Source organism: Phoenix dactylifera, chromosome 1 (genome assembly GCF_009389715.1).
Source record: "Phoenix dactylifera cultivar Barhee BC4 chromosome 1, palm_55x_up_171113_PBpolish2nd_filt_p, whole genome shotgun sequence".
NCBI classification, from domain to species: Eukaryota; Viridiplantae; Streptophyta; class Magnoliopsida; order Arecales; family Arecaceae; genus Phoenix; species Phoenix dactylifera.
Window position 1 is genome coordinate 2883102 of NC_052392.1, and position 25011 is coordinate 2908112.

Genomic DNA, 25011 nt, shown 5'->3' on the forward strand with positions numbered 1-25011 from the left:
CCATTCAATAGTCGGCAAACAATTCAATCATTCAGAATTAAAAAAATGAATTACCTGAATATTTTTAGAACTATCTCACAGAATATAGTGACAGTCCATTTGAATTCATGAAACAGAAGAAACTATTAAGCCACCAATGCTATCTTACTGCATAACATAAAGAATAATAATCTGGAAGCATTTCTATCACAGTAACCATGCAAGATATCTCTTCTTTTTGAAGGACATTAGAACTATCATTATCAAATACAAGCATAGAGCTGCGAGCATGCCACCTCATGACTCTCTCTCTCTCTCTCTCTCTCTCTCTCTCTCTCTCTCAATAGGGGGGCAAATCCCTGTAAGAGAAGAGTAGGTACTCGGGCATTTCTGAGATTTTCACTTGTGAACCCAGCCCGGACAATTCCATGCAGGAAATAGGAGGGAAGCAAACTACTCCTACCCCACCTTGGACCCACTCTCGGAAGTGGGGGTGTCAGCACTGAGCTAATGCTCAGGCCATGACACAAGCTGTTGGTTGCGTAAGCTGGTTACATGATTACCAGAATTTGGAGTGATCACCACAAGATATATAAAAAGCAGAGAGCCATTGAAGAGTTGTAGTCAGCTCACTGATACAAGATTTATATATTTAAAAGATAGAAGAGATAGGAACTTAAAATATAAAATATTTTAAAATACCATCGATAACTTCTGTCGCTTCTTTTATTTCTTTCCCACGAAGATTTCCTAGTGAGCAAGTTCTAGTGATGCAGTGTCCTACGCCATCATACATTGAAAGGACTCACACGACTGCTTTATATATTTCAGGTCATTACTTGGAAGCCTCCAAAGCAAAGGGCTCAAAACCTCCCGAGAAGATGGCTCAGTTGCTTGGCAAAAACGAAGACAAGTCTGTTGGTAAGGAGATAGAAGAGATAGGGAGGAGCATAAGGTCATCCTTTCAGTTTGCTGCATCAAGTTTTCGGGGAAGTTTCAGCAGTTCCACAAGGGGTGATGATGAAGATGAGCTGAAGTGGGCTGCCATTGAGAGGTTGCCTACATTTGAACGGATAAGAAAATCACTCTTTGATCAGTACATTGATCAAAATGGTGATGGAAAACAGAAGGAGAAGAACGTAATTGATGTTACCAAGCTTGGAGCTCTAGAGAGGCGCTTGTTCATTGAGAATCTCATCAAGCACATCGAGAATGATAACCTTCGGCTGCTTCGGAAGCAAAGAGAGAGAATAGACAGGTAGGCTTCATTTTCTTTTTGAATCAAATTTTATGTTATTATTGGCATGTAAATTGATCTTTCCAATTACAGACACAAAATACTGCATCAATCAAATGTGCATGTGTGTAAATAAGCATGCAGTTTTATATGTATATATAATCTAGTGAATTAAGATAACTATGTATATTAAGTTGGATGGATCTATAACCATAATTTCTACAGAGTAAATGTGAAACTGCCAACTATAGAAGTGCGATACAAGAATCTGTGTGTGGAAGCAGAGTGCTTAGTAGTTCAAGGGAAGCCCCTCCCAACTTTATGGAATGCTGTCAAGAGCAAGATTTCAGTAAGTGAACTGTAGCTTTCTGTTTACTTATGCTTATGAATGGTAGAGAGGGCAGTGCCGCTTCACCGTTCATATTCAACTGATGGATATATCTTTCAATATTTGAAGGATCTAAAAATGTTAATTCCCCAGATCAGATGTTTTTATACATAGATATTCCATACTTAAGACTACTGCACCTCAATGATTGTTATCTTACGAAAAGGAAAAATGCAAGATCGCTGATTATCATAGACATGCTAAACAACAAAAGGAGCTTAAAAAAAAAAAGAACCATCAATGGGGACAGTAGTCCTCCACGAGGAAAGAAAAGCAGAGTGAGGATTTATGAAGTCCACATAAGCTATCTGATTGTGTCTACAAAGCCAAAGTTCCTATTATCCTCATCCCCGATTGTAAACAGATTGTAGAGGAGACTAATAAGGAACAGATCAATGGAGATTTATGCAATCATTTTAAATAGTGATGCAATTTTGCAATGCGAGTAATGCAGAGCTTTCTGTGGAACAGGGTCTTGCAAAGCTGCCGGGCATGAAGTCTGAAGAAGCTAAAATTAGCATTTTGAGAGACATCAGTGGGATCGTAAAGCCCTCGAGGAAAGTGTTAGAGATGTGTCAACTCAATATTTGAAATGATATGTTCAATTTTTTGTTTGTCTTTTTCCTTTTTGAGAAATTTTCTATGGTTTTATCAGAAATCAAAGGTGACAATTTATAATTCCTTTATTTTTTTAAAGTACTTGAAAACATACCTTCTCGCGGATTAAAGCCCTTTGATAACTGTTTCTGTGGAAAGAAGAAATAATGCTTTTGTTCAGTTGTATTTATTTGAAAAGCAGAATATTGGCAGGAATTTTCATACTCTTTTTTGTTTAAACTTTTACTAACCTAGACTTGTTCAACTTGCAGGATGACACTCTTGCTTGGGCCTCCAGGATGTGGGAAAACTACTTTGCTGCTTGCACTGGCTGGGAAACTAGACAAATCTCTCAAGGTTTCATTTATTTTTCTTCTGAAAAATCATAAATCAGATAGCAGCAATTTTCTTTCTCTAGAAGGTTCACAAAATAATGACAATTAGAATTCAAACAATCTTCCTCCACTTCCAACTTTAAACTAGAAAACCACAGAACTGACATGATAGCTTAACTGTTTCCTTGGGAGGCCACATTACCATAACCTGCCAGAATGTTCCAACCTATTCAACTGGTTATAACTGCTCTAAATAGAAACATCTACCTACAGTGCCACTTAATTGATAATTTACTGCTTCAACTAAATATTTTGGTCATGGCAAATATTCAGTTGCCAATGCAGCTACACTAGGAATATTGCTAAGATAAATCTTCTAAAACCATTTTAACTTAACCATTTCACATCTACAGAAGTTATTCCTATTAATTTTATTTTACATGCTGTCTGTAACATGGTTAAAGCATTTGGACTTATTTCCAAGGTACCTCCTGGTTCAGTCTTCCTGATCAGAAGAGAAAGAAGTATAGATCTCTACTGGGGCCCATATATCATAGCAAACCAAGATTTAAGGCAAAGCTGGAGTGTTTAAATCAACAATATCATCATGTACAGATATGCAAGCTAGATTTGTTAAAGAACTGAATAAGTCTTAGTATGGAAGATCCAAAAAACAGGGAATGAATGCATCGTAATCATATAACCCAACAAATATCATATGCAAATGGCCCTATTTTCACATTAAAGCAATCATATACTCCTAAACTTTCTCTAATTTACTCTCTTTTAGTTCCATCTTTCCTTATTTTTAACTTCCTTGGCTTTAGGATTCTCATGTCCCATGCTACTCAGCTTCTTGTCCAAAATTACAAGTCATACAACATGTCCTGTGTGAGGACCCATGCGGGCGTGTTTGTTCCGACATCGGCTATGCAATGGGTAGATCTTGACTATTTATATGGGATTAAGAAATCTAAGTAATACCTTCTAGCTAGCCTTTTGTGTGAAATCCTGCGTTATTACAAATAGTATCAAAGCAGACTTGGCCTATAGCCTATGTGGACTAAAAGATACTACAACATGAGTCTAGATTGGATTTATAATACTTGTGATTGGATTTGAATAGATTTGGACTTTTAGCTTGGCCAGGATGCCAGGGTTTAAACGGGGGAGGATCCGTGTGGTCGTGTGTTTAGTCCCACATTAGTTATGTGATGGGTAGATCCTAGGTACTTATACAGGACCAAGAAACCTCAGTAATATCTTCTAACTAGCCTTTTTGGTAAGGTCCTAGGTTGTTATATCCTGCCTCATTGTTATCTAATAAATCCTTCCCTTAATTTTGAGCTTCCTGGTATGCTCGCACAACATTTCATTACACATCTCCACTTCATCAACCTGATTTATTATGTATTACATGACCTAAGCAACTTCTTTGTGAATGCTATAATATATTAGAGAACAAGTATCAAAACAGAAGGATGTACCTCAATCATCCATACTATACCACTTAAATTCAACTCCATATCAGTTAAAACTACATTATTTTCATGCCATTGGCCTCCACAAGTGGCTACTTCAACAACGAAAAGCTTAAAGAAATATAGCTTAGAAGTGATTGTTTTTGCAGGCCCATTGCAACCGGGAAATAACTAATCAAACTACAACTTCTCAGACATGTGGACACCATCTCTGCTTGTCTAAGTAGTCTAACTGTCCGATATGCTTTCCTTTTAGTAAACAAATGCTGTTATCTAATCATGCATAGTTTTTTTTGTTCCCCTTATGAATCTTTTCAATTAGTTTGTCTACAAGAAAATCAGTAGTATGTGAAGTGAAGGACAAACCTAATCAAACAGATTGATTTTCATTGCCACAGTCCAATGCTTGATGTTAGCAACCTCTTTTTACAGGTGGGAGGAGAAGTGTTGTACAATGGCTTTGGATTGGAGGAGTTTGTTCCTGAGAAAACATCAGCTTACATAAGCCAATATGACCTACATATTCCTGAAATGACGGTGAGAGAGATATTGGATTTTTCAGCACGCTTTCAAGGTGTTGGAAGCAGAGCAGGTAAGTTGCTCAAATGTCCTCTAGAATGTTTTCTAGAGACAATAACTAGAATTCATCCAAGCAAATATAGTATATGCTAAGACTAGTATATGCTATGAAGAAATTATGAAGGAGGTTAGCAGACGGGAGAAGCAGGCAGGAATTATCCCTGAACCTGACATAGACACATACATGAAGGTAGACATACCATTTCTTTTCTTTCTATTCCTCCTTGATTACATCAATGGGCTTCTGCTATAGACATGAACTGCTGAGATTTTGATTAAATATCAAACAAGTCGTAAAGTTGTCTACTCTAACATAATCAAAATATTGTTGTATATATGGAAAAAAAAATGTTTACTCTGATGGTGTTTAAGCATCGAATCTACTGACAAAAAGACTGTCTCTATTGTTCCTCCACAACATTAATTCTCATGAACCCTTCGGCTTAATAGAAAAGATGGTTGAAGCAAGACAAATTTATTAATTCAAGTGAACATTTGTAGCACACTCATAGGGATCCGTCCTTCTTCATAAAATAAGGGTAATGATACAAGAAGTCATAGCTAACATTATATGATGTTAAGTGCAATATCCATGTGTTATAGCTTTTTCACTTCAGTTATGTCAAGCCTATATCTGAAGGTTCAGTTTGTTTACTATAGGCAATATCAGTGGAGGGATTAGAAAGAAGTCTCCAAACAGACTACATCTTGAAGGTAATTCTGTTTTTGAGAACCATAATCATGCTTCTAGATCCATAGATAAATGGTTATAGTTATTATCCTCAATCCTGTCACTCCTGAGAATAATATTTTAAAATTATTCTGTCTTATCAGATCATGGGACTGGACATCTGTGCAGACACAGTAGTAGGGGATGCCATGAGAAGAGGCATCTCAGGTGGTGAAAAGAAAAGACTGACTACAGGTGCCATGAAAAAGCTAATTGCATCAGGATTATATGCTATCCATGGGTTTTCTAATAAAAATATTCAGCATGATCACCTGCACTTTCCAATGCATGAAACTTATTGAAATCTTTTTGCAATTAATTTCTGATTATTGACGCTATCTTCTGATTGCACCGAATAGGAGAGATGATTGTTGGACCGATGAAGGCTCTATTTATGGACGAAATATCCACCGGCTTAGACAGTTCCACAACCTTCCAAATTGTCACTTGCCTCCAACAGTTTGCTCACATAACAGAATCTACTGTGGTGATTTCACTTCTTCAGCCGGCTCCTGAGACCTATGATCTTTTTGACGACATCATCTTAATGGCAGAAGGAAAAGTTGTGTACCATGGCCCTCGTAGTCATGTCCTCAACTTTTTTGAAGAATGTGGTTTCAGATGCCCAGAAAGAAAAGGAGCAGCCGATTTTCTACAGGAGGTAATTACAAATTTTTAGGCAGTCTGATCTATTTTTCTTATATGCTTCTGTATTATTTCACCTAACTTGTTCAATTTTTCATATTCAGGTTTTGTCTAGAAAGGATCAAGAGCAGTACTGGTCTCGTCAAGACAAGTGTTATAGATATGTTTCTGTAGATCAATTCATGGAAAAATTCAAAACACATCACATTGGACAGAGTCTTGATGAGGAGCTATCAAAGCCTTATGACAAGTCCCAATGCCATAAGAATGCTCTATCCTTCAATACCTATTCACTATCAAAATGGGAACTATTAAAAGCTTGCACAGCAAGGGAATTGCTTCTCATGAAAAGAAACTCATTTATTTATATATTCAAAACAATCCAGGTTGCTGCTACTCTCAATCATTCTTTAACTCACTGATGCTCAACAACTGACATGTTTTATTTATTCTAAATTGCAGCTTGCAATGGGTGCAGTCATCGCAATGACTGTATTTCTGCGTACTCGAATGGGAATCGATATGGTTTCCTCTAGTTACTATCTAGGTTCACTTTATTTCGGACTTCTCTTATTTATGGTTAATGGAATCCCACAGTTGTCCCTGCAAGCATCAAGACTTCCAATTTTCTACAGACAAAGGGACTTTTACTTCTATCCTGCATGGGCATATGCTATTCCAGCTTCTATCCTAAAGATTCCCATATCTTTAATAGAGTCTTTAGTATGGACATCTCTTACTTACTATGTTATCGGGTATAGTCCTGAGGCAGTAAGGTTAATGTCATCCGAGAACTCCAACTCTTTCAAAGTATGTGATAAAAAGTGTCATAAGAATTCTTATTTCTAACCAGCCTTTTCTTCTTATGTTCTTGCAGATTCTTCCGCCAATTACTCTTATATTTTCTCGTCCATCAAATGTCACTATCCCTATACCATTTTATTGCCTCATATTTCCAGACAATAGTGACTTCAACTATCATTGGTACCTTAGCTTTAGTAGTGATACTTATGTTTGGAGGCTTCATTCTACCACGACGTATGCCCAATCCCATTTTTTAATTGATTAAGCTAGCATTCTAAGATAAACATACTTAGTGGCTTTGCTATTGCAGCCTCAATACCTGGCTGGTTAAAGTGGGGATTTTGGATCTCTCCACTGACATATGCGGAGATAGGCTTAGCTGTAAATGAATTTCTTGCACCAAGATGGCAAAAGGTGAAATTAATGGATCATATAAGTCCTCTTAGTTCTTATTGAATGAACAGACATGACCCAAATGTTCTAACTGTCCCTTCTGCTATCATCATTCTATTTTTGCAGATTACATCAGCAAACATCACCACCATAGGACATCAAGTCTTGACAAGCCGTGGACTAAACTACAATGGCTACTTTTATTGGATTTCAGCAGGAGCGCTGCTTGGATACATTCTTTTGTTCAATACTGCGTTTACTCTGGCACTAACATTTAAAAGATGTAAGTACATCTCTCCCATTCTAACCATTAAGCTGAAGATACATCTCTACCCTAATTTTTCCTTGCAATAACAAAAAAGCTCACTGTGTTCAGCTATCGGGACATCTCGTGCTATTATATCTCGTGAGAAGCTTTCTCTAATACAAGGAGATCTTGCTAGCCCAAAAAACCTGACAAATAAGTCCACTGTTGCATCCAGTCCAACTACTTCCGAACCCAAAACTGGTAAGACTATTTGTTCCATTTTTAGTGCAAGACCAAAGGATAGAATGTGCAGAAATGTTTCAAGAAAGTGGACCAGAAAATATCATATTTGATGTTGCAGGGAGGATGGTTTTACCTTTTATTCCCCTCACAATAGCATTTCTGGATGTGCAATACTATGTTGATACTCCTCAGGTAATCATGTCAAATAGATCAGACATTTTAGGTTGTGGTGAACTTTATAAAATTGGCAATAACCATGAGAATGTTGACGAACAGTTTGCTTGTGTCCTAGGAAATGAGAGAAGAAGGCTGCACAGAAAAAAGGCTCCAATTGCTCCATAATATCACAGGTGCATTCCGGCCTGGTGTTCTTTCTGCATTGATGGGTGTCAGTGGAGCAGGGAAAACAACTCTCTTAGATGTTCTCGCTGGAAGGAAAACTGGAGGTATAATTGAAGGAGATATAAAAATAGGAGGGTATCCTAAGGTACAGGAAACATTTGCTAGGATATCAGGTTACTGTGAGCAGACTGATATACATTCTCCACAAATTACCATAGAAGAATCTGTAATATATTCAGCTTGGTTGCGTCTGCCACCTCAAGTTGATCCAAAAACAAGATCTGTAAGTCATTCTATACATAAAATGTGCCATTTACTTTTTTTTTAAGAAGCTTGACAACTCTCATAAATGAAGCATTTATACCCTGTGGAAATAGATCCTACTGTTCATTCTTCAATTCCTTATCTATTGAACTTAAATAACTATCTGTTCTTTTCAGGAATTCGTAAGTGAAGTCCTTGAAGTCATTGAGCTTGAAGGAATCAAAGATGCCTTAGTTGGGACACCAGGGGTCAATGGTCTATCTACTGAGCAACGGAAACGACTAACAATAGCAGTGGAGCTTGTTTCCAATCCATCTATTATATTTATGGATGAACCAACATCCGGTCTGGATGCTAGAGCAGCTGCAATTGTCATGCGTGCAGTGAAAAATATTGCTGAAACAGGAAGAACAGTTGTATGCACTATCCACCAACCTAGCATTGAGATATTTGAGGCATTTGATGAGGTAACTAGTTCTTCTATTTTCCCCTTAGCTTTTTTCTTGGGACTAGTATCGCTGGAAGGTTTTATCTTTTCAAGGTATTACTCTAATCTGTACCAACTATATCCATGTAATATATTTTTGGTAAGTTCTTAGTATTATCTGATTGTTTTGGTTTTCGTTAAGACACATTTTTAATTTTCTTGCAGCTGATTTTAATGAAGAGAGGAGGAGAATTAATCTATACTGGCCCACTGGGACCGCACTCCAGTAAAGTTATTGAATACTTTGAGGCAAGTTTTTCACATACATGATCATCTATCTTCATCAAAACTATCTGGATTATGTCAAAGGAGTGTAAAAGTTGATTTTTCTGTTGCCTACAAAAGTACAAATGCTTGTAACAATTTGGCTGTTCTCTCTTCAATCTACGCCCTTTAACAAATCTGGAGATGGATCTGTTGCTGGGGCTTGTTGCAGAATATATATATATATATATATATATATATATATATATATATATATATATATATATATATATATATATATATATATATATATATATATATATATATATAGTATGTGCTGCTGGCATCCTACAAGATGTCAGTCCAGCAATGGATAAGTTTTTGCATCAGCTAAGTAAACTTTCTGCATGAGATTTCTGTGTTGCTGTAGAAGTGTTCTATTATATCACAGCATATTATTCTGGTTTGAGAAAATAGCAGATAACCTCATGATCAAACATACCATATGTTACATAGATGCTGTAATACTGTCAATGCAGAGGAATAAGCTAAACTATAGACGTCATATGAGCATGTCAACTGTGGTAAATAAAAATCATATGTACATCGGAATTGTTATAACACAGTGTCAACTGATGTACGTCTCAATAGGATGGACTGTAAGAATCATAACTATACAGAACAGCTAGTATTTCCAGTTTAACAAACCTTGGAGCAAAAATTATATGCACCTAATTTTCTTTAATAAAAATTAAATTCAGTTTTAGAACAAAGGCATCTTATGTGTGACCTATGCTCCTCAGTTCACTGAATAGTGGATACTGCAAAGAGATCTTGTACCTGCAGCTTTTTGAATGGTGGAAATGCAAGTAACATCCTACCCAAGGTTTTAAATCCTGTGGGACGGAGCTGTCCTAATTTTTTCATGGAATAGGATGCACCGCCATCCCGCCCCATCCTGATACTTGGGACAGAGATGTCCCAAGACGTGCCGATCGGGATGTTGGGACAATGATAAGACTGTCCTGTCCCGACACTTAGGATAGTATCCCGTCCTAGTGTCCTATGGGACATCCCACTAGGACTTGAGTCCCTGATCCTACCTATCTTCATCCAAAACATCCTTATTCTTGGTTTGCTAAAAACTAAATGGATGAACACTATTAGAATAGTGCATTTACAGTTCTCAGAAACTTATCTTTCATCAATTTAAAAGCATAGTGCACAATGTGCATTCATGCATATGAAGCCTAACAATATATTTGTTAGTACAGGTTCAAGACTAACGTCCATACCAGAAAGATTATATTTGAATAGAAGCAAATAAATGTGATTGCTAGATATTTGCACCTGAAAGGAAGGCCAGGTAGCCTCAAGCAAGATTTGATTCTTCCCAGCCATACAGGCATAGGTAGATTAAGCATAAGTAGCAACAGTTTTATAAGGAAGAAGCCTAGTAATTTTTCTAGTAGTATATTTCTCAAATTGTAGTTTGTGTGATTCTAATACCATGGTAAGAAACCTGGAAAACCAGAAACCAAATTTGACAGAAGAACAATGAAGCTATGGAACTTTAACAGCTAGAAACAATAACATGAGATAATCTATGCTACAACAAAATCAATTAATCAACGCAACAAAACAATGAATCAAGATAAAGGAAACCAAGGAGACCAAGCCCTGTGAAGAGGGCGGATCCTACCAGCTTGATGATCCCTTTTTCCACTTTTGGTATACTAGGTCACCACTAACCCAAGATTTTCAAATGAATGAGGAAGAACAATCAAAAATTTTGGGGGCAAAGAAGGAAGCGTAGTATTTCATTAAAAGATTCTCTGATATACAAAATCTGGATACAAGCCTCATAAGGAAAGTGTAAAGGTGCTTTATCCAAACCAAGGGGCATCTTCTTCACTTGACATGCACTTGCTAGCTTGCACACATAGAGATTAACAGAGCTTCATGTAGAGAGGTGGAGTTGTCATGAAGTGTCTTAAAGGGATGAACCTAGAAAAGAGAAGAGGGTAATCACTTGTCATGAAAGGTTGCAGGCAGCCTCATGCAAGTGGGATAATTTATAAGTTAGATAAGTGATGGAGAATGATAGCTTAGGAAAGAGTTAGAAGATCGGAGTAGTACTAAGTGAGTAGGTTCGACATTCAAATTTGGTCCCGTAGAAGTTGGAGGAGGGATGCAGGCTGATGCAGAGATGTGTGACTGACACATGTGCTAGCTGCCAAAATAACAACAGTACCCCTACAAAATGAGATCCCACTATGGTACATAAAACAAAGATGGAAACTAACTATTAGCATGAAATCTTCTGAAAATACACTATAAAAATTTGACAAGGCTTAGTGCCAAAGAACCTACTCTTTCAAAACAAATTCTCATCTCAGGAAGACAGATCGAACTCTTACAGATAGAACAGATAGATTGGTATTGGTGTAGGCTCTAAGCCAAGCCTATCTCGTGTGCTATAAAATACACAACGTACTTTCCCAAATGACAGAGAGGACTAAGCTGACAGCAGTGCCAGGTGATCCCTTTCCTTTTTGGGAGTCAGTCTTCCCCCCGGAGCTCGCTTGTGGGTGGGAATAAGCAGGATCCCCTAACTGTGCTCCCTCCGCTCGCCGAGCTCCTCACTATAAGGCGAATCGAATCCATTTATCACAATCATGCTCGTCAAACCTTATGTCGTCACCCGTGAACGGGTCAGGACCAGCTCACTGAATCTTAAATGTCTAGTATAACACAACTGTACAAAATATGGCATCCCAGAGTTGACTGACATGACTTACAAAGTTCATCAAGACTTGGAAATTATTTTGAAAGATAACAGAAAACATATCATTACATCCTTTAGATCATGCAATCATCCAGACATGCCATTCCAGTGTTCCATAATACATCAAACATTTTGATCATTGAAGGATTAAAACCTGTGTCGATGCTATATTTGAACTCAGAACCATCAAGACTGTCCTTTTGATGGTTCGTAATATGTCTGGACTATAGTGATGTTTTGGCAACTCTGTCCATTTTGCATGCCACATTGCTATGTAAATATTATAGTATATTGCTTTATTGGTCCATCTTACACTTTGATTGCAGAGGTTTGGGAATTTCAAGTTTGTCATCCATCCCCCATGTGCTACTTATTTATTAACTGTGTCATGCCTGACATTGTGGACATGGTTCTTATGCATCTGACATGATGAATCACTTGTATACTGTTTGCTCCACATATGTAGAAAGAAATGATGAATAAGAGTTTAATTTTGCAGAATTGTTCACTGCTGCATGCTGTTATTTGCACCATTTATCACATGATAATCCCAATGACCAACCTACATATCTGTCATATGAATGTCATTGATCACATAAGAAGGTTCCAACTCCCAATTATACCTCTTCCCGGTATGCTGCTTTGTGAGCAAGGAGAGCATGAGCAAAGTGAGAGGACAAAGCGAGCTTTGGTGATTGGAATTTGCATGAAACATCCCTGTTCAGTAATTATATATATATCTATTTTGATTTCTGTTTTACGTTAGAATGGTGCAATCTATCAACTTTAAAACATCATAACTTCTTCTGCCCAATTAAATCTTAACTTTTCCTATTGTCTGCAATATATTATTCCAAATTGGATACCGGATCAAGATGAAGTAGTCAGGGACTCTTTTTAGACATGTTATATGACTACTTTGTATCCCTAACTGGCAAGCCTTATCACATCTATTTTGACTAAGCATTCAATGGATCAAGTATGATCTGCTAAGCTTTTAGAATGTCTTATTTACAGCTCCTGACCTAACATCATCTCGTTCTGAGTTGTGTATGGAAATCTTAAACAAGGGATCTTTGGCAAGAGAGGGTACACTGGTCCACCCTTAAACATAGAAAATCAATTGGTAGGAAAGGAAAACCTGAAACTCTGTTACACAATTTATATCATGCAACCTGTCTCCAATATTTCCTGTACTTAAGAGTCTAAACAAGGGAGCATGCAGTATTTGCTATAGCTAATTATGTTCATATCTGTGTCATAGTTATATACTAGATTGCTGGACTCAAACACAATCCAATTACTTTATTTACATCCATATTTGTTCAATTGCTGGACATCCACGCACGTTGTCCTTATGCTCATTATTTAAATTAGTTTCTTCTGTTTCTTATTTCCAGAGTATTCCTAGAGTGCCAAAAATCAAAAATAACTACAACCCAGCAACATGGATGTTGGAGGTTACCTCTACATCATCAGAGGTGCAACTGGGTATAGATTTTGCATGCATTTATAAAGAGTCAACTCTATACAAGTAAGTATTAACTATTCATATACCCATTTTAAGTGACATTGATCATCCATATATATCATGAATTTACATATGTACATGTGAAACTAATTACGTGACATGCTGAAATTTTCTCACTGGCCAAGATATAAAATGCTTCTGAGTATGCATGCTAGTGCCACAGCATGTGCTGTGAGCTGCGATGCTGTGCCAATTGTTGACATGCATTGGCACCCCAGGTTGCTTGGCACATGGCCATGTCTCATGCTAGCTCGGCACTGGCATGATATGTGCCAGGCGGCACAGACCAGCACAATCCACACCTAAATCCTTGAGATATAATGGCATTGATGATTTCATGAGATATAATAACTGGCAAGTAAAAAAGTTCTATTTTTCCAAAATATGACTTCTTACTTGCCACTTTATCATTTTTGTTGTTTTTTATTGTAGGGACACCAAAGAGTTAGCTCAACAGTTGAGCTCACCACCACCAGATTCCAAAGACCTGAATTTCCCAACTCGTTTCGCACAAAACAGCTGGGGGCAGTTCAAAGCTTGCCTGTGGAAACAATACTTGTCTTATTGGAGAAGTCCTTCATACAATTTGGTGCGGATTATATATATGCTTGTCACATCTATAACACTTGGAGTATTGTTCTGGAAGCATGGAAAGACAGTGTAAGTCCCTTTGTTCAACTTACATATGCACTAGATATTGATCACTAAATTACTTGATCGGAAGAGTATGTATAACATGGCATAATCAAGATGAAAAAGCCTGATTCTAAGAGATGGCAATGCATACTCTGAAGAAATTGGATAGCAGAAACAGCTTCACAATATGGTAGGCAGACTGGTACTTCTATGTAAAACGGAGTAGTTCCTTGTTCTCAAGAACATCTATGAATTATCCAGATCTCGAAGTCTACAGGATAATTATATTATGTAGACCTTGATGAGAGTTGAAAGTAGGAAGAACTCATAAAGCTCAAGCCTACCTCAAGTAGTTGAAAGAAGGCTCATTGTCTAGTCTTATGGACTATTTTTCCAAAATTATGATATGGTCAGCTCAGATACCCATGTTGAACAAGGTGAGAGAGGGGGGCCACAAACTTTCTATAAATGCTATATTCAAAGATCAGAAATCCAAATAACCATAGCTAGTCTTATACCCAAAATTTAACAACAACAAAAACAATGAAGGAAAAGATTGATTATGTGGAACAGAAGAATTTGTACTAGCAGCTCATAACTTAGCATCTAGTCTGCTCTGCTCTTGTATCTTATTTCTTTCTTTTTTTGTGTTTGAAGAAACAACCAGCAAGATTTGTTCAACATCCTTGCATCAATGTATGTGGCCACAAACTTCATTGGTATCAACAATTGCTCATCAGTTAAACCATTTGTAGAAACTGAAAGGACAGTTGTATACCGGGAGAATTTTGCAGGAATGTACTCTCCATGGGCCTACTCATTTGCACAGGTTTAAAAGCTATCCTGGAAATATTTCTTATCGAAAATATCACTACTGAAGGATGTTTCTTTTCTGAATTTTGATAAGGATATACTTTTTTCTATTTTGCAGGTGGTCATTGAGATCCCCTATATATTTCTCCAGGTGGTACTCTTTACAATAATTACGTATCCAGCAATTGGCTACTATTGGACAGCCTATAAGTTTTTGTGGTTCCTTTACACCATGTTCTGCACATTGCTCTACTTTGTTTACCTTGGAATGTTTCTTGTCTCGTTGACCCCAAATGTTCAATTTGCTTTTATATTGGCATCCTTCCTCTACACCTTGCTAAATCTCTTCTCAGGCTTCATTGTACCTGCCCCAGTAAGTTCCCCTTTACTTTTCCTTACTGATCCATGAGATCTAGATATATACCACATTAGCTTCATATAATACTCAGCATTCCAGGTCATATTTTCTGGATGCATACATATAAAAAGTAGATTTACATCGCATTTTTGCTATTTATCTATTGAATACGACTACTAGATAAAAGATGTAGAACTCAAAAGAAGAACAAAAGGATTCCATCACAACAAGCTAGTATCTGCACATGAGAGGTGAACATGAATGTAGATGTTTTAGTTTCCTCTTAGGCTGGCTTTTGTTATTGTATACAATCATGTATTAACTTTTCAAGTCCCGAAAATATATTGATATCATACATTAGAAGATATAAAATTAAATGTATGCTTTAGAAATTGACGATAAACTTTCATTATGTTTGCTTGATACAAAATGAAGACATTGCATTAATTCTATGTATGATACCTTCTGTGATATATAAACTCACTGTTTTTGGCTTCCTTGCAGCAAATTCCAAAGTGGTGGATTTGGGTCTATTATATCAGCCCCCTGTCCTGGACACTGAATGGCCTCTTTACTTCACAATATGGAGACATAGACAAGGAGATAGTAGTGTTCGGAGAAACCAAATCAATTGCTTCTTTCTTAGAAGATTATTTTGGGTTTCACCATGACCGTTTAGGGCTGGTAGCTGTTGTTCTTATTGCCTTTCCTCTCATCTTTGCTACACTTTTCGCTTATTGTATGGGCAAAATGAATTTTCAAAGGAGGTAAGAGAGATACATGTTCAAGTACACTTGTTAGAAGATATCTGCTTTAGAACAACATTGAGTAATAGAGAAAGGTGTGTACTTTAGAATGGGGAATGCATTTACCCAAGACTTTGTACTGTATGGTGGATATAACATAATGCAAAGAATTTCTAATTAATAAATTAACTGCCAAACTAGGCGAAAACAATCAAATTATAATCCACATCTGCATGCGCACGCACACACATGCACAAAGTAAAAGAAATACTTTTTTCAGGTGACATACTTTTTCATCCTTATACAATGCAATTAGAAAGAGACCTTGTCATCCTTATCCATTAACTTACATAAATTCCTGAGTGGAAATAACAAAAGCTTCAAGTATGTGCCAAAGCATGACATATATATACACATTCAGGTTCCAAAACATGGAAGAAGTGAATTATACAAATTAGAGGTTGAAAGAGACAAGAAGTATGCAATTGTTGAAGCATACACTTAATGTCTATCCAGCAAAACGTTATAAGCTCTTCATTTTCCATGGAAGTAGATGTACCAGTCGAGAACGGGATACGTGCATAACCACAATCGACAAGCCTTAACCAATATAATTAGAGAGCAAAATTCTACAGAACCACATACTCTACCATGCAAACTTCTCCAAATCTCTCCTGATGATTTCACTTACATCGCTACAAGAAACATATCCAGATTCAGCGTTCTCCAAAAAAAAAAAAAAAAAAAGAAAAATCTTCTTCCGTGCTCAAACGAGGATCAAATGTGATGTCAAGATTCGATCTTTTAACTCTAGTAGGCTATAAACGACACTTTGTATGAATCCAAAGGAGAAATTGGATGGAATAAAAAACTAGATTTGGCTAGGCGATTACTTTTGTTCTGGGGTTTGAAAGGTTACCGAGACATCGCCTGCTTCGTTCTTTAGGGTTTATGAAACAATTCGGCGGTCCTTGAATCATCGACCTCCGGCGATCGAGAAGAACACCTACAGAGTGGGGGGGAGCGAGAGAGAGAGAGAGAGAGAGAGAGAGAGAGCAAAGGTCTAGTAGCATTGTTAAGTTGACAAGGGTTTCCATGTAATAGTTCTCGTGGGAAGTGCAACCAAAAAGTCCGGCGAAGTTACTAGACCTAAGGATTTTTAGAGATAGCCCCTCCTATATTGTGGATATTATAAAAAAATTTGTAAGGTGCAATATCTATCAATCATATAATCTGGGAGGTTATGTGTAAAAATTCGTAAAAGAAGCTTAAATTTACTATTAGGATTTCAAACCCCGTGACTGGTTTAAATTTACTATTAGGATTTATGTACACAATTTATATAGATCATAAATACTATAAATACTTGGTGTAGACAACATATAGCATTTCATAAGGAGATAAAAACTAATATTAATATGCCTATAGATTGTTTATATAGTTCATAAATACTAAAAGTACTCCATGTAGACAACATACATAACTACATTAAAAGCCTGTAGACATTTCTTTATAAATATGCCCACAATTTGAATTAGTTCGTAGAAGCTTGGATCAACTGAATATAGCAAACCTTTTGCTCTAACATTGGACTCCTGCGACTCATGTGCCTCATCTTTAAGTCTCCACTTTCTTGCTTAATTAAGTTTAGAGTGTAACCCATAGAATATAGAGCAATCTCTAAAGCAAAATATTTCAGGGCGCCCATTATATGCACACAAAGAGTTCGTTGGAGATAAAAAAATCCAATTTAATAGTTCAATAATCAACCAATATTTTGTATATCGAAATAATTCTCGCAACTCATATCTTTCTATCTCTCTATATAGCATCGCAAGAGGACTGTTCGTATGCACATGATAGAAGCTCCATAGCATTACTCATAACGAAGACAAGAAATGGAATTTTGGGACCTTCAATTCTTTTGAAGGTGATTTTAAAGAATCTTAATTTCTTCCAAGATGGTTCTAGAAAATCTTAAAATATGTTTGCAGTGCTTGTCACATTTTAAGCATCCCATATGGTTTCAGGTAGCTTTAGTTTGAGACCATGACTGTGCACCGGTACAATATAATTAATCAATCAAGGAAAAGTCGTACAGAGGCTTCTCTTAAACAATATACATAGAGTTTGCAGATTAAACATTCGCAACTACTCATCTAAATATAAAACTCACTTTTGGCAAACATGCAACTGGCCGTTGAGATTTATCAGTACACTTTCGTGATGATAACTCGGACCCTCGTTATTATTCTTGAATAAGAAAGGATTTTTGTATGGTTTTCCAGGAGAAGTTTTATTGGTGCAGTTGGACACAATATATTTACCCGCTGCCACCTTAGAGGATACCCTGATTACATATTTGAGGCTGCTGACGTTGAAGTTGGCATAGTTAATAGATATCAAGAATTTGACTAGAGATCAGCAACAGAAATGAGGTAGCTAGAGGAGTGAGTTTGTTTTTTTTTTTTTTTTTTTTTGAGAAATCATGCAATCAGAGATGTGAAAAAAATAAAAAGGAAGATTGGATTCGGTGCTGTCTGATTGTTTTCAATCTATGCAACATTTTAATGCATTTATCTTAAAGGCAGAGACAGGAATAGCCCACAAGAAGGGAAACTATGAACTCCAGCTACATCAAACATCTGACATAAAATTAATCAAAAACAGAAAAGATTAATCACATATATAGGGATGTAACCCGAAAAAGCACGCATGTAGAGAAGAACACCAGCTGACAGACTACTTCACTACAATATCCTAATCATTTTCTTTTTTTTGCTGGCATTGAGATCTGAGACTATGATCCACTTCTTTTTTCCATTTTCTCTAAATATACTTCTTGATCGGGGACATCACAGGCTGGAGATTTGGTGCCCACAGATATTTAAACACGGAGGCACCTTCACCATAGCTAGGATAGCTTCAGGCAGCTGCTTTGGAGTTTGATCTATATTTCAGTACCTTTTCCATTAATTTCGGCACAGAACATTTGGATATTTGAAGAAGAAGGAACCAAAAATCTGGAAAAAACAGGAGGACATCACACAACAGAAGATTTAAGATGGACAGAAAGTCTTGGCATTTTAAAAACCTATTGAAGTAATTAGGAAATACAACATTTGTGTCCAAATACATGTGAAGGCACCTTTCAAGAAAACTACATGTGAAGATAGAAAACATAGGATAACTGTGAAATGAAAGAAAAGAATAAAAAGAGTGAATGGCCTAAGAGCTTGATATAATTTTAGAGCATGCAGATTTTAGCCACTGAAATCCATGAAGTTCTCAAAAAAATTCAGCTTCAATGCTTAATTCCTTGTGTAACATAAACAAATGAGTCGACCAGGAAAGGCAACAAAAAATAAAGGGCCACTTCTCCTTTACGATCATTGAAACTCTAATCAACAAACACATGGTGCTATACGTAGTTGAAAACATGCCACCCTAGCATCCATGTTCTTTTAATTGCGTAAACAGGATACTGTGAAAATCAAAGTCTCCCACCACAACAAAATATAGTAAGACCCTGAACCATTAAACAATTGAAGTCAACTTGATTGAAAATTCAAAAAAAAAAATCGATTTTAAATATTCCTATACCCGAGCGCAGAACGGAAGTAGTTGATCCACTCTCTAGATTGGATTAGAACTGCCTTGGCTTATTGTGTGATTTTTGAGCAGGAGCGAGCTGTCTTTGAACTCCTCTACCGTTATTCCGTCATTGCTCTTCTGACTTGATATTTTCTAACCAGCATGTGCCATTTTTGAACGAGAATCACCTTGCGTTTGCAGTGATGCAGCATCTTACGCCATTATTTCCTGTAAGACTTAGCAAAAAGGCTTCAAATATCTCTCCTACATTTTTCGCCTTTCCACAACCAAAACCCCTTGCAGAAGGATGGCAAAGTTGGTAGACAGCAAAGAAGCTGAATCCTTCAGTATTGATCTTGAAGAGATAGGGAGGAGCATAAGGTCGTCCTTTCGGATTGCTGCTGCGAGTTCACGGAGAAGCTCCAGGATCTGTTCTGCTGCGAGTAAGACCCTGAACCATTAAACAATTGAAGTCAACTTGATAAAACATGGACATATATCAGACAGGAAAGGGTAGATGCTTTAAAATCCTCTACTGTTATTCCGCGTCATTGCTCTTCTAACTTAATATTTTCTAACCAGCATGGGCCATTTTTGAACGAGAATCACCTTGCGTCTGCAGTGACGCAGCATCTTACGCCATTATTTCCTGTAAGACTTAGCAAAAAGGCTTCAAATATCTCGCCTATATTTTTCGCCTTTCCCCGTCTTCCAGCTAGAACTTGAAGGACCAAAACCCCTTGTAGAAGGATGGCAAAGTTGGGAGACAGCAAAGAAGCTGAATCCTTCAGTATTGATCTTGAAGAGATAGGGAGGAGCATAAGGTCATCCTTTCGGATTGCTGCTGCGAGTTCACGGAGAAGCTCCAGCATCTGTTCTGCAAGGGAGGAGGATGATGAGTATGAGTTAAAATGGGCTGCAGTTGAGAGGCTGCCCACCTTCGAGCGAATAAGAACGTCAGTACTCGATCACTACAGCAACGGAGATGGCGACGGATTGCGCAAGGAGACGAGGGTGATTGATGTTGCCAAGCTTGGAGCACTAGAAAGGCGCTTGCTAATTGAGAATCTCATCAAACACATTGAGAATGATAATCTTCAGCTGCTGCAGAAGCAAAGACAGAGAATTGACCGGTAAGCTTCATCTTCCGGTTTCACTTTGTGTTTGTATATGCATGCAATATCACCTGTGGGACACTTACATATCTGGTTTGCCAATATATGCCAATATATAAGATGATTATGTCCATTGAGATTGATGGGTAAACACTAATTATTCATTAATCGTTTGAACAGAGTAAATGTGAAACTTCCCACTATTGAGGTGCGATACAAGAACCTGTGCGTGGAAGCGCAGTGCGAAGTCGTTGAAGGGAAGCCCCTACCCACTTTATGGAACACTGCAAAGAGCATGCTTTATGTAAGTAGACTGTATCATCCCTCATTGATCGATGAAGATGTCCTGAGTAAAACTTAATTGTTTACATCAAGCCCATTGATGTGCTTTGATCACTAACTGATGCATTTAAAAGAACAATTTTCTAAACTGGAGCTGTTTAAAATTTAGACTATATAATCCAAATTAAGTGGCAAGTAGACCAGTGTCACATTATGTACGGAAAGTTTATGATATCTGATTACCATGACTCTTCTCCACAGTGAGTGAGTGAGAGAGAGAGAGAGAGAGAGAGAGAGAGAGAGAGCTAGCTTGATGTAGAGCTTTACAACATTATCATGCCATCACAATTTAAGTGAAGGTATTTACAAAGCTAAAAAATTTATTGATTCCAGAAGTAGATAACTGAATGAAACTTTGATGATGCATGGACAGTTAGCCAATCATCTTAATATACACGAATTTGCATTATAAAGTAATGCTGCTTCCTATGGAACAGGATCTTGCCAGGTTGACAGGCTTCAGGACTCAAGAGGCTAAAATTAGCATTTTAAAAGACATCGGCGGGATCATCAAGCCCTCCAGGAAAGTATTTAGGATAAATCAAGTTGAAGAATGAAACTACATACTCATCTTTTTGTTTATGGCCAGTTTAAAAAGAGTCCGAACAATTTTTGCTTATCTTTTAGTACTTGAAAACTTACCTTGCCCTTCCATGAGGATTTACAAGAAGAAAATAGATTGAATTATTGTTCAAGCCATCTTTATTTCAAATGCAAAAAGATGGATATGGATCATGGATCTTTGCCAGAAGTAACCATTTTACTTGTCTTTGCTTTTTCATTTGCAGGATGACTCTGTTACTTGGACCACCAGGATGTGGAAAAACTACTCTATTGCTAGCACTTGCCGGGAAAGTGGACAAATTCCTCAAGGTTTATGTCTTCTGGCTTACCATCAATCATAAGTCAGTCATATGCAAGTGGTCCTTCCCCTTCAAAATTTGCAAATATAATAACAGTTGCATTCTGATAAGCTTACTCAATCCACTGTGAACAATGTTCTCGACATATTCACCTTCAACACAGAATTATAACCCCAACACAGAAGCTTTCTCATAAAAGACCCAGGACTTTAACCTGAAAGAATGGATTATCAATTAAAAATCTTACTGAGATAAGTGACTATTGTAGATCCATTGCAACTAGAAAGTTGCCTATCAAACTACAAGAACTCAACTATGTCATTGCCATCTGCTATTTACTGGTCTTAAATATAAACTATTGATGTGCAAACCATCCCATAATAAACAACATGCTTAAAAATAGTATGTTATCTTAACCATGTGTAAATTTTTCTTTTCCTTCTCCTTACCAATTTATCACCAATTCTACAAAATAACTCCCTTACATGAAAAGCTGCAAACATACCTTAAAGACATAATAAACACCTGGGATAAATGAGTTTTGGTCATAACTGGTGTCTATAAATGCTTTCAGCTTGTGGGCTTCAATCCTTGACAAACATGTTAAACATTTCTTTTACAGGTAACAGGAGAAGTTTCTTACAATGGCTTCAGGTTGGAGGAGTTTGTTCCTGAGAAAACATCAGTTTACATAAGCCAATATGATTTGCATATTCCTGAGATGACAGTGAGGGAGATTTTGGACTTTTCAGCATGCTTTCAAGGTGTAGGGAGCAGAGCAGGTAACATTCTCATGTGTCTTTTAATTGCTTCTAGCCACTATCACCAGAATAAATCCAAACAAGTTAAAATGCTAAATGGATTTACTTTGTGAAGAAATTATGAAGGAAGTGATCAAAAGGGAGAAGCAAGCAGGAATCATCCCTGAACCAGACATAGACACGTATATGAAGGTAAACAAATAATAAGTTGTCATTGTCTTTTTTCCTTATTAAACCAAGGGGCATCTGGTAGATAGGGTACCATGCAAGTACATGGACTTTCAACTTACAAATGATAGGGAGGATCTTTGAAGCACAAAAAGAACATGTAATCCAAATGAATTAACAATTTGTACTGCACTCATGGGTCTCTTTGTTTTTGGTAAGATAATAAATTAAAGCTAACACCGCATCGAAAAAAGTACAGAATTCATAGAATATAGACTTTTAATCTTGTCATGACATGCTCATATCTGACGATTGGATTTGTTACTATAGGCAATATCAGTGGAAGGATTAGAAAGAAGTCTCCAAACGGACTATATCTTGAAGGTAATTTTGCTTCAGGAAATCCAAAATCAGACTATTGAATATACACAAATCACTATAGTTGCCACCCTCACTTCTGTCGCTGTGAGTAATGCACTAAAATTTCCTTGCCATATCAGATCATGGGACTGGACATCTGTGCAGACACAATTGTAGGGGATGCCATGAGAAGAGGCATCTCAGGTGGACAGAAGAAAAGACTGACCACAGGTACCATAAGAAAGCTGATAAAATCGATATTAAACGCTTCCAGTTAGTTTCCGGAATATAATGTCATGGATTTAATGATGAGTTAACTATGAATAGCTCCAATTGTCAATGTATTAAATATGATGATTAGTTTTTTCCTGTGAGCGATCCTTGGCTTTTGGTTACACTTACTAGGAGAGATGATTGTTGGACCAACAAAAGTTCTTCTTATGGATGAGATATCAACTGGCCTAGACAGCTCAACTACCTTCCAGATTGTTACTTGCCTCCAACAATTGGCACATATTTCAGAATCTACTGTGGTGGTTTCACTTCTTCAACCAGCACCGGAGACCTATGACCTCTTTGATGACATTATTTTAATGGCTGAAGGGAAGATAGTATACCATGGCCCTCGCAGTCATATTCTCAACTTTTTTGAAGAATGTGGTTTCAGATGCCCAGAAAGAAAAGGAGTAGCTGACTTTCTCCAGGAGGTAATTACCAATGCTCACATTCCATCAAAAAAAATACCAATGCTTACGTACTAACCTACCTCCCATTTTCTTACATGCCCTTAAAATCAGCTCCACCTAACTTTTCTAACTTTATTCAGGTGTTGTCCCGAAAGGATCAACAGCAGTATTGGTTCCATCTAGACAAAAGCTATAATTATGTCTCTGTAGATCAATTCGCTCAAAAATTCAAAGTATATCACATTGGACAGAGTTTACACGAGGAGCTATCAAAGCCTTATGGAAAGTCCCAATGCCATAAAAATGCTTTATCATTCAGTACTTATTCATTATCAAAATGGGAACTATTTAAAACTTGCATGGCAAGGGAATTGCTTCTCATGAAGAGGAATTCATTTGTTTATATATTCAAAACAACACAGGTAATATCTACTCTCAGACATGTTTCTTGATAACACTCTGGTTCAGCAACTGAAGCGACTCTCTCCACTACTATATTGCAGCTTGCAATTATTGCAATCATAACAATGACTGTATTCCTGCGTACACATATGGGGGTTGATTTGATCCATGCTAATTACTATATGGGTTCACTCTTTTATGCACTCCTCTTATTTACAGTTAATGGATTCCCAGAATTGGCTATGACAGTTTCAAGACTACCAGTTTTTTATAGGCAAAGGGACTTTTACTTTTATCCTGCATGGGCATATACAATTCCAGCTTGCATCCTAAAAATTCCAATCTCATTAATAGAGTCTTTACTTTGGACATCTCTTACTTACTATGTCATTGGATATAGTCCTGAGGCAGTAAGGTAGGCGTAGTTTAGTTCTTCAAGCCAGTACAGAACCATGTTCGGTCTATTCCTCTATCCTGACAATTCATAAATCCTTAATGTTTCTTCTTATGTTATTTCAGGTTCTTTCGCCACTTCCTTATACTTTTCCTTGTCCATCAAATGTCATTATCCCTTTTTCGTTTTCTTGCCTCATATTTCCAGACATTGGTGGCTTCTACAATTAGTGGCACCATGTCCACGCTAGTTATCTTTTTGTTTGGAGGCTTTCTTCTCCCACAGCGTAAGGCCGTTACCACATTTTTTCAGATGTTTAACCAATAAGATAAATGTATTTAATGGCTTTGCTATTGCAGCCTCTATACCTGGTTGGTTGAAGTGGGGATTCTGGATTTCTCCATTAACATATACCGAGATAGGCTTAACTGTAAATGAATTTCGTGCACCAAGATGGCAAAAGGTGAGGAAGACCTCAATTGGACATCATATAAACCAT

At 37.1% G+C, this 25011-nt stretch overlaps 3 protein-coding genes and 2 long non-coding RNA genes across 16 annotated transcripts in view; 2 read left to right on the plus strand and 3 right to left on the minus strand.

Annotated features, from left to right (window-relative positions):
- Positions 1-195: 195 nt before the first annotated feature.
- LOC120110015 lies at positions 196-17287 on the minus strand. Of its 6 annotated transcripts, none has more exons than XR_005510800.1 (6): positions 16747-17287; positions 4384-4498; positions 2453-2576; positions 2317-2371; positions 1133-1319; positions 196-1038 (listed from the first exon to the last, which is right to left on the minus strand). It is a non-coding gene; the product is annotated as an uncharacterized LOC120110015 (long non-coding RNA). The 6 variants fall into 6 exon arrangements; XR_005510799.1 differs by having other exon boundaries at positions 2317-2350; positions 16747-17283; XR_005510796.1 differs by having other exon boundaries at positions 2317-2576.
- Positions 715-16544, plus strand: LOC120109999 (pleiotropic drug resistance protein 3-like). 4 transcript variants are annotated; one of them, XM_039123958.1, is made up of 24 exons: positions 715-1237; positions 1442-1565; positions 2076-2161; positions 2474-2558; positions 4450-4609; positions 4710-4786; positions 5257-5310; positions 5431-5521; positions 5686-5987; positions 6076-6357; positions 6434-6747; positions 6849-7009; positions 7086-7189; positions 7295-7451; positions 7545-7676; positions 7777-7850; positions 7951-8283; positions 8441-8731; positions 8917-9000; positions 13144-13277; positions 13707-13934; positions 14568-14739; positions 14842-15096; positions 15586-16544. In XM_039123958.1, the coding sequence occupies exons 1-24, from the start codon at positions 750-752 to the stop codon at positions 15850-15852; spliced, it is 4455 nt and encodes a 1484-aa protein (XP_038979886.1). In that variant the 5' UTR covers positions 715-749; the 3' UTR covers positions 15853-16544. The 4 variants fall into 4 exon arrangements, 3 of the variants coding, with proteins under 3 accessions (XP_038979886.1, XP_038979892.1, XP_038979899.1); XM_039123964.1 differs by having other exon boundaries at positions 14842-14874; XR_005510795.1 differs by lacking the exon at positions 15586-16544 and having other exon boundaries at positions 14578-14739; positions 14842-14961.
- Positions 17288-18313: 1026 nt separating the features above from the next.
- On the minus strand, positions 18314-19717 carry LOC113462154. Its single transcript, XR_005510831.1, has 2 exons — positions 19431-19717; positions 18314-18850 (listed from the first exon to the last, which is right to left on the minus strand). It is a non-coding gene; the product is annotated as an uncharacterized LOC113462154 (long non-coding RNA).
- Positions 19718-20531: 814 nt separating this feature from the next.
- The window catches only part of LOC103698569 (putative disease resistance protein RGA4), a 29123-nt gene continuing 24643 nt past the window's right edge, over positions 20532-25011 (minus strand). For all 4 annotated transcript variants that reach the window (XR_005510819.1, XR_005510824.1, XR_005510813.1 and 1 more), the window contains one exon: positions 20532-20820. The gene's annotated coding sequence lies outside the window, so the exon portion shown is untranslated. The remainder of the gene's footprint in view (positions 20821-25011) is intronic.
- LOC103721783 (ABC transporter G family member 41-like) overlaps positions 20822-25011 on the plus strand; it is a 75691-nt gene continuing 71501 nt past the window's right edge. Inside the window, 11 exon segments of the mRNA XM_039123990.1 lie at positions 20822-20840; positions 21667-21751; positions 22364-22523; positions 22618-22694; positions 23001-23054; positions 23171-23261; positions 23436-23737; positions 23857-24138; positions 24220-24533; positions 24638-24798; positions 24872-24975. Coding sequence (XP_038979918.1) covers positions 20839-20840; positions 21667-21751; positions 22364-22523; positions 22618-22694; positions 23001-23054; positions 23171-23261; positions 23436-23737; positions 23857-24138; positions 24220-24533; positions 24638-24798; positions 24872-24975 — 1632 coding nt within the window. The 5' untranslated portion in view covers positions 20822-20838.